This window comes from Eriocheir sinensis, chromosome 44 (assembly GCF_024679095.1).
Source record: "Eriocheir sinensis breed Jianghai 21 chromosome 44, ASM2467909v1, whole genome shotgun sequence".
Lineage (NCBI taxonomy): Eukaryota > Metazoa > Arthropoda > Malacostraca > Decapoda > Varunidae > Eriocheir > Eriocheir sinensis.
In genome coordinates this window covers 3,962,005-3,972,004 of record NC_066552.1, presented here as the reverse complement: position 1 = coordinate 3,972,004, position 10,000 = coordinate 3,962,005, and the positions used below count along the sequence as shown (strand labels likewise).

General features: G+C 41.6%; 1 protein-coding gene across 4 annotated transcripts in view; it reads right to left on the bottom strand.

The window, feature by feature from the left end:
• The window catches only part of LOC126980300 (kinesin heavy chain-like), a 135,787-nt gene that overhangs the window by 80,778 nt on the left and 45,009 nt on the right, over positions 1–10,000 (bottom strand). For all 4 annotated transcript variants that reach the window (XM_050830029.1, XM_050830032.1, XM_050830031.1 and 1 more), the window contains exon 2: positions 2,503–2,590. In XM_050830029.1, coding sequence (XP_050685986.1) covers positions 2,503–2,590 — 88 coding nt within the window. The remainder of the gene's footprint in view (positions 1–2,502; positions 2,591–10,000) is intronic.

Sequence of the window (10,000 nt, the reverse complement as noted above, 5' to 3'; positions counted from 1 at the left end):
GAAAAGGAAATAAAGGAGGAAACGAGAGAGGGGGAACAACATACAACAAATAACGGAAGAAAGCAAGAAAGGGAGAGATAAGAAGGAAAAAAAGGGCGCTAGGTCAAGGGAGAGAATGGGAAGAGAATGACAAATGGTATAAAATGAAAGAAAAAAGGAGAAAAAAGAAAATGACACAAACGCTGGAAATGACAAAAGGACGCAAGAAAAAAAAATAAGGGGATAAACAACTGAAGTAAAAGAGAGAATGGGAAGAGAATGATAAATGGTAGAGAAAAGAAGGAAAAGAGGGAGGGAAAAGAGAATGACACAAAGGCTGGAAATAACAAAAGGATGCAAGGAAAAAAAAAAGATAAAAGGGATAAGCCACTAAAATAAAAGAGAATGGGAAGAGAATGAAAAAATGGATGAGGATGAGGAGGAAGAGGAGGTAAAGAAAAAGAAGAGAAAGAAGAAGAACAAGATGAAAAAGACGACGACGATGAAAAAGAAGAAGAGGAACAAGAAGACGACGACGATGAAAAAGAAGAAGAGGAAGAAGAAGAAAGAGGAAATAGAAAGAAAAAGAAGAGAAAGAATAACACAAACGCTGGAAATGATGAATGAATGCCAGGAGGGAGGAGATGAGGAAAAAGAAAGAAAGGAGAAATGGGAAAGGCTTGATAAATGGCATAGAGAGAGAATAAGAAAAAGAAGAGAAGGAATAACACAAACGCTGGAAATGATGAATGAATGCCAGGAGGGAGGAGATGAGAAAAAGAGAAAAACAAAGAGAAATGGGCAAGGCTTGATAAATGGCATAGAAAGAGAATAAAAAGAGATTGAAAAATTATTAATACTGAAGTGTAAGGGGAAATATTTGCTCGTACATTAAACATTCAAAGCGTCCAGTGAAAGAAAGGAAGAAAAATAAGAGAAAATATATTGATCCGCGCATAAGTAGCGGGCTTTTTTTTTTTTTATTATTGTTTCCTTTTTTTGTGCCCTTGAGCGTTGCTGAAGAAAATACGTGAAAATAAACTGTATGAAATTGTATGATATTGTATTAAGCGAAGCATTAACATATTTCCATTGTCAAACATTATACAAACACGCTTTTGTATTTAACGAGCGCACACACACACACACACACACACACACACACACACACACGCACACAAAAGAGTTCATCAAGTAAAGAGCCTGTTTTATATTTCCTTGAATAAGCAAGCAGTAACATTCATCGCTTTGGACTTTTAGAGGAAAAAAGAAAATCATGGAGGAGGAGGAGGAGGAGGAGGAGGAGGAGAAATATGAGTAGGATTAGGAACAGAAGCAAGAAAAGAAGCAGGGCGGAGTAGGGCCTGAAACCTCATCAACGGTAAACGGTAAACGGTATAAACGAATGGAGGAGGAGGAGGAGGAGGAGGAATACGAAAATGAGGAGGAGGACGAAGAAGAGGGAGAATTACAAGACCAAAAGAAAACGAGAAGCAAAACCAGAGGAAAAAAAAAAGAACGAGAAACAAAAAAAACTATTATAATCGAAAATAAAATATAAAAAAACAAGTTTAAAACAAAATCTCAATAATCAGGGACGCGCCGAAACTCCACATGCAAAACTTTCTAATTAAAGCTTCAGTGTCGCTCTCGAGGGGGGGGGACAAATAGGAGGAAAAACGAGCCGAGTCAGGGTGAGTTCGGCGTTAATATTTTAGGCCGGAGGAGCAGGTGAGCGGGGCGTGAATAAAGAGGCAGCAGGTGAGGCGCAGGTGAGGCGCAGGTGAGCTCTCAGGTAACGCTAATTAAGAGTATGAGACTGGAGGAAAGGCAAGGCGGTTGATGATATATATGAGTGCTTTTTTTTTTGGCATTTGGTGAAGAGGAGGAGGAGGAAGAAGAAGAGGAAAAAGAAGAGGAGGAGGAATAAAAAGTATAAGAAGAAGAAGAAGAAAGAAAAAGAGGAAATAGAAAGAAAAAGAAGAGGAAGAAGAAGAAAAAGATGAAAAAGATTTTTTTTTTTTTTTTTTTTACGTCTACGCTTATTGCGCCGGTAGGCTTGCTTGAGAGGCCTGGATGGTAGTCGGCCTTAGCCCGTATTGGCGCAGGCAGGTGTTTATAGTGGCGCCATCTTCTCTTGGCTCATGCTGCCCCCCGGAACTCGTTCTTGATTCACTTGGACGGTTTCCTCTAGAGTCCGGGTTGATGGGTGGTCTTCAGGACAGCATGTGGGTAGTTTTAAGCCACTCGGCGGTGACTGAAAAATCCGAGGTGGAAGCGTGGGGATTCGAACTCGCGTCGTCCATCATGCGATCAATGTGGGCCTAGCACGCTACCACTCAGCCACCGCCTACCCAAAAGGAAGAAAGATGAAAAGAAGAAGAAGAGTATTTTTTTTCCTTCTTTCCTCTCATCCATTCTTCTTCCCTTTTACTGTCTTGCTTCCGTTCTTCCAGTCTCCCGTCCAAAATAATGAAAACACTCCCTTAACCTTCCCACCCTGACACATCCTCGAACACTCACCCTTCACGATGTCCTTGGCCACGATGTCGTACACCTTCTCCTGGGTCGAGTTGGGCTTAATCACGCGGTCGAACAGGTAGACCTTCCCCTGTAAAGAAAGAGAAAGGGAAACGTGAGTGAAGGAGAACGAGAAAGTAGAGGCAATAACATAAAGAGAATGAGTAAGAGAATGAAAAATAGGTAGAGGTTAGTGAATAAAGGTAGAGGTGAGTGAGTGAGTAAAGCAAGATAATATAAAGAAAAGTAAAGGTGAGTGAGTGAAGGAGAAAGTAGAGGCAATAACATAAAATAAAGAGAATGAGTGAGATAATTAAAAAGAGGTAGAGGTGAGTGAATAAGTGAGTAAAGCAAGATACTATAAAACAGTGAAGAAAAGCGAGTGAACGAGGGAATAAACACGAGAGCCAAATAAGAAGAAAATGTACGAAGAAGAGAATGAGAAAAAAACAAAGAAAAATAATGAATACAGAGAGAAAAAGACACCAAAGACTAATATATAAGAACAAATACGATAATAAGGAATAACAGAAGAAGAGAATAAAGAAAGAGAATGGACGAACAAGGGAATAAAATAACATGACCTAATAAAAAAATGAATAAAGAGCGAAGAGAAAAAAAACAGACTAATAAAGAATGAACGAATACAATAATAAAGAAAAAGAGAATAAGAGAATAGAGAATAAATAAAGAGAACGAGAGAATAAACATCATAAACTAGCAGAAAACAAATAAAAGAACCGAGAGAGAGAGAGAGAGAGAGAGAGAGAGAGAGAGAGAGAGAGAGAGAGAGAGAGAGAGAGAGAGAGAGAGAGAGAGAGAGAGAGAGAGAGAGAGAGAGAGAGAGAGAGAGAGAGAGAGAGAGAGAGAGAGAGAGAGAGAGAGAGAGAGAGAGAGAGAGAGAGAGAGAGAGAGAGAGAGAGAGAGAGAGATCCAAACAAATATTGGTGACCTCATTCACTCCTTTGTGATTCCTCGCACGCCTGACATAGTGGCAACAGTGGAAACATTTCTGAATGAGACCATCCCGAGCAACTATGGTCAGATTCAGGGATACACAAGTTGGCACAGAAGGGACAGGTCACGCGGGACCTTCGGTGGTGTCGCTGTCTGTTTTAACAAGAACTTGTCATTCCAACCTCTTGATGTAGCTCTCCCTATCCACCTTGAGATGATGTTTTTCAAGATATGGACACAACAACATGGCTCCATCCTACTGTGCGTGTGTTATCGCCCTCAGTGGCAAGGAGGTGAGGCCATACACTTCCCACACACTAATCTTGACCAGCTTATGCAGCAACACTCCTGCAGCCACATCCTCATCGTTGGCGACCTAAATCAACACTTGGTTGCTAGAGTGTTTGACGATCTCCTCACTGTACATGGCCTTACAAACCATGTCACCTTTCCCACCCACAACTCTGGCTCTTCCCTGGATCCTGTTATTAGTGATCTGCCAGAGGATATTGTCACCTGTCGTCCCCTTGGTGCCGTGGGATCCTCAGACCACCTGGCTGTCCTCAGCACGATTCAAGTCGCCGCACTGAGGGACGCCCCTACGATGCGTACTAACTGGCTCTGGGGCAAAGCCGAATGGGAAGGACTTCAGGAAGCCCTGTGTTGCACTCCCTGGCATACCATCCTCACAGGTGACGTGGACGAACAGGTCAGCACTTTCACAAGTACTGTTCTTTCCCTTCAGAACACTTACGTCCCTAACCATACCTTCAAGGTCAAGCCTCGTGACCAGCCTTGGTTTGGGTACGAGTGTAGGATGGCTGCCGACGCTAAGAGCAGGGCATGGAGACGCTTTAAAGAACATCCAACCTATATAAACAGGCTGCTCCACAAAGAAGAGTGTGCCAACATGCGAAGTGTGCAGCGTTTGGCTCAACAACGATGGCAGGACGACTTGAAGTCACGACTCTCTGGCCGCTCTGTGGGAAGCAAGGCTTGGTGGACTGCCCTCAAGGACCAACAAGGCCTCGCTCCTGAAGACCACATTCCTCCATTAGACAGGGCGGACGGCTCGGTAGCCACCAAAAGCAACGACAAGGCAGAGGTATTGGCAGCATACTTCTCAGGGAAGATGACTGTCCCTGACCCTGAACGTCACCCACCTGCCATGGCTCAACTCAACACCGCCTCTCTCCAATTCATCACTATTACCACTGAGGATGTCAAGCAACAATTGCTCAAGGTCGACACCAAGAAGGCCCTTGGACCAGATGGGATATCTCCACACATCCTCAAGCACTGCGCAGCCCAGCTTGCAGGCCCCATCACCACCATTTTTCAGAGCTGCCTTAACACCAGCAAGTGGCCTTCCCTCTGGAAAGTTGCTAACGTGGCAGCCATACACAAAAAAGGAAAGAAGACAGATCCTCGTAACTTCAGGCCAATCTCTCTCCTGTCCGTCCTTGGCAAAACCTTTGAATCTATTCTTGCCAAGAGGATCTCAGGCTTCTTCAACACACACCACATTCTCAGCGACAGACAGTATGGCTTCCGCTCCAACAGGTCTGCCAACGACATCCTCCTCAGCATGTCCTCTGCTTGGCAGCATAACCTCGACAGAGGACGCGACACTTTCGTCATCGCCCTGGACATCGCGGGAGCGTTTGATAGAGTGTGGCACTCCGGACTCATCTCCAAACTCCAGAGTGCGGGTGTTAGTGGCAGGCTCCTCCATCTCCTTCACGACTACCTCGAGGACAGATCGCTCAGTGTAGTGGTGAACGGTCACACCTCGGGGGAGTATCCTATTAATGGGGAGTATCCTATTAATGCTGGCGTCCCACAGGGTAGTGTCTTTGGACCACTTTTGTGGAATGTGTATTTTAATGATCTTCTCCACCTCATACCTGAAGCAAACGCCTACGCGGATGACTGTACCCTCACATTCCCTTGCGACGGTACAGATCACTGTGCAACTTATGTAATCATGCTTAGTAAAAAAGAGAGAGAGAGAGAGAGAGAGAGAGAGAGAGAGAGAGAGAGAGAGAGAGAGAGAGAGAGAGAGAGAGAGAGAGAGAGAGAGAGAGAGAGAGAGAGAGAGAGAGAGAGAGAGAGAGAGAGAGATGAGAGGGAGGGAGATACCAACAAAACGAACAGCAAACACATGATAAAGAAGGGAATAGAGGAAATGGAAGAGGGGAATGGAGGAGAGGAGGAAAGGAGAGAAGGGGAAAGAGAAATAAGAGAGAGAAAAAGATAAACGAGAGGGAGGGAGATACCAACTAAACGAAGTGCAGGAATTGATAAAAAATGGGAAGAGAAAAAATACGAAAGAGGGGAAAGGCGGAAAGGAGAGGAGGAGAGGAAGGGGAAAGAGAGATATGACTAGAGAAAAAAAGGGAAGGAAAAGATAAAAAGAGAATAATAAATGTAAATACTGATTAAGAAAGGAAGAACGAAAGAAAAGAAAATGTACAGATAAATGGACGAAAGGAAGAGAAAGAGAGATACGACTAGAGAAAATAAAGGAAGGAAAACATAAAAAAGAAGAGTAAATGTACATACTGATTAGAGAAAGGAGGGACGAAAGAAAAAAAAAGTAGATAAATGGAGGAAAAAGAAGGAAAAAACAAAAAGAGTAAAAGGGAAAAGAAATAAAGTAAGAAAAACATAAAAAAGAATTATAAATGTAAATACTGATTAGAGAAAGGACGGACGAAAGAAAAAAAAAGTGGAGAAATGGAGGAAAAAGGAGGAAAAAAGAAAACAAAAACAAAAATGGAAATGGTAGAGCCGAATAAGGTTAGGAAAAAGAAACTGAACAACACACACACACACACACACACACACACACACACACACACACACACACACACACACACACACACACACACACATGAAAGAAAAAAAAATACAGTGCAGGAAGAGGGGAAGAATGTTTTTTTTTTGGTGTAAGATTGCAAAAAAATAACCAGAAAAAAACATAGAACGAGCAGGATTGAAGAAGCGAATAACAGGCAAGAGAATGTAGAAAAAGAGAAAGAAAACAAGAGAAAAGGGATCAGAAAACAAGAGGAAAGGGATCATGGAGAAGGAGGGGAAGGGAATTTGAAACTGCAGACTACATACACACATGGCCTGGAGTGAGGGAAAAAAATAGGAAACAAAAGGAAATTAAATAACTACGGAACAGGAATAAAAAGTAAAGAAAGAGATAATTAAGAGCAAGAAAAGAAGAGAATAAAATAAAAACTAAGCAAGACAAGAAGAAAAGGAAATGAAATAACTATGAAAGGAGTAAAAGTAACGAACGAGATAATAAGAGTAAGAAAAGAAGAGAAAAAAACGAGACAAAAAAAGAGGAAATATAAAAAAGCGAAACAGGAAGCAGAATAAAAAAAAGAAACTAGAAAATAAAAAGATATGTAAAAACGAAAACGACCAAGAAAAGAAGAAAAAAACGCAACCAGACAAAACACACACAAAAAAGAAATAAAAAAGCGAAACAGGAAGAAAATAAATGAAGCAAGAAATTAAAAATATAAACGAGAAGATTAAAAAAAAACGAAATTAAAAAAAAAAGAGAAAAACTATTAACAGAAACCTCCATCCAAAAAACAAGAGCAAAACAAATAAACAAACAAACCACGTAAACAAAAACAAACACCAAACAATGAAGTCTGAAAAACACCACCACCACCACCAACAACAACAACAACAAAAACTCCAAAACCCAAGGAATAAAGAAGGCTTAAGACTTTACATATATATTTGTTTTTCCTCTTTTTAAGTTTATTTTTTGTCCTGACCTGACCTGACCTGACTCTCCCTCATCCATTTTCCCGCCCATCAGAATAAGGAGTTTGAACGTGATGGGAAAACTTTTAAAATCCAGATGTGCCTAAAAAAAATGGATATGGACGTGTTTTCGTTTTACATTTTATGAGAAACGTGAAAGGCTGACTCTGATTTTTTTTTTTTGTCTCAGTTTCCCATAAGACAGATTGTGTATTTATGTTTATGGTTGAATATTTGAAGAACATTTTTAGGCCACGAGGAGAAGGAGGAGGAACAGAAAGGAGAGAGGAGAGAGAAAAGAAGTAAAGGAAGGAGGGAAGATGAGAAAGGATGGAGAGAAAATGGATAATGAAGGAAAATAGAGAGAAAGAAGGAGGTACAGAAAGGAGAGAGGAAAGAGAAAAGAAGTAAAGGAAGGAGGGATGATGAAATGAAGGAGAGAAAAGGGATAAATGAAGAAGAATGGAGAGAAAGAGGGAGGTAAAATCGAAAGAAAGGGAGAAAAGGAAAAAAGGGAGAAACGTTTGTGGACACTTAATATTTGAGAAACATTACTGGGAATATTTGAGAAACGTTTTTATAAGTATTTATTATTTGATGAACGTTTTTAGGCCGTTTAATATTTGCGAAACGTTTTTGTTATTTATTATTTGTTGAACGTTTTTAGGCCATTTAATATTTGAGAAACGTTTTTATTGTTATTTATTATTCGATGAACGTTTTTACGCCATTTAATATTTGAGAAACGTTTTTATTGTTATTTATTATTCGATGAACGTTTTTTAGGCACTGAATATTTGAGAAACGTTGAAGACATTTAATATTTGAGAAACGTTTTATACACCTCACTCCAAACTTTAACAATAGTGAATGAATAACAATGCTTTTTCGTCTGTCTGTCTGTCTGTATGTGTCTGTGTTATTGCCTGTGTATCTGTCTGTCTGTATGTAAATATGTCTGTCTGTCTGTCTGTCTGTATAAGTCTAAAGGTTGTGTGCCTGTTTCTGCTTTTACTTGTCTGTCTGTCTGTCTGTCTGTTTGCATAGATGTTTACCTATCAATCTGTCTGTTCTCTTAATCTATCTGTCTGTATTTATATCTACATGTGTCTCTCTCTCTCTCTCTCATCAAATTATAACAAAAATATATACCTTCCCCTTATCAAATTACCAAAAGCAACACACACACACTCTCTCTCTTACTATTTCCAAAGGTATACTCTCTCTCTCTCTCTCTCTCTCTCTCTCTCTCTCTCTCTCTCACCACGCTACCTTCCGTGATGCGTGTTATCTTTATACTCGCTCCAAATCACATCTTTCCCTCCCCCCCTCCACTTTTCCACCCCTTACCCCCTCTCTCCCCCCTCTTCCTCCTTTCCCCCCTTTCCCACCCCAATCTCTTTTTTAAACCCCTCTCCTTTTCCATCCAAGTTCCCCCCTTTTAACCTCCTTCCCTTGTCCACTTCCACCCCTTTTTCACTATTCAACTTTTATTCCACTGCATTTCTCCCCTTCATGCCTCTCCTTCCTTTTTTTTTTTTTTATCAATGGAAGAGTGAGAAGAGGAAGTGGGTTAGTGGTGAGGGTACAGCTGGGGGAGAAGGAGAGACAATAGGGGTGTACAGTTTCCTTTATAGTTTGTCTCTCTCTCTCTCTCTCTCTCTCTCTCTCTCTCTCTCTTTTTCCTTCCATCAATTTCTCTTCTTCTTCCACCTCCTCTTTCCCTCTCTCCTCCTCTTCTCCTTCCTAGCCATTCCCAGCCTTAACGACTTTCTGTACGACCACACACACACACACACACACACACACACACACACAGACACACAGCTGGTCAGGGTGAGGAATCATACTAAATCACACTCACCACCAAACTCACTTCCTCGTCAAGGCTAGAACTCCATTACAGCTGATAAGGAGGAGGAGGAGGAGGAGGAGGAGGGAGGAAGACTTCATACGAGTGTTGGAATGAATCTTAGAACTCAATTTGCCAAAGGAAGTGAGAGAGAGAGAGAGAGAGAGAGAGAGAGAGAGAGAGAGAGAGAGAGAGAGAGAGAGAGAGAGAGAGAGAGAGAGAGAGAGAGAGAGAGAGAGAGAGAGAGAGAGAGAGAGAGAGAGAGAGAGAGAGAGAGAATGAAACTGTCAGAAATAGCATCAGAGGATTAGAGAGAGAGAGAGAGAGAGGCAGGAAAGGAGGAGAAAAGAACAGAGGAAGAGGAGGAGGAGGAGGAAGGGAGAGAAAGAGGGAGGATAATAATTGGAGGAAAAAAAAGGCGCTGACATCACACGATAAACCGGAGGGAGGAAGAAGAAGTGGAGGAGGAGGAGGAGGAGGAGGAGGAGGAGGAGGAGGGACAGAAAGGAGAGGGGAAAGAGGAAAAAAAGTAGAGGAAGGAGGGAAGCTGAAAGGAGAGAGGGAGAGAAGAGGAATAAATGAAGGAAAATGGAGAAAATGTGAGAGGTAAAATGAGGGAGGGAGAGAAAAAGAGGGAGAGAAGGGAGAGAAAAAATATAAATGAGGAAAACAGTAAAGGAAGGAGGGAAGAGGAAAAGGAGAGAAAATGAAGGAGGGAAGATGGCAAGAAGGAGAGAAAAGGAGAAAATGAGGGAGAAGGGAGAGAAAGAGGGAGGTAAAATGGAAGAAATGAGAGGGAGAAGAGGAAGAATGAATGAAAGGTAGGGAGGGAAAATAAAAGGAATGAGAGAGAGAGAGAGAGAGAGAGAGAGAGAGAGAGAGAGAGAGAGAGTG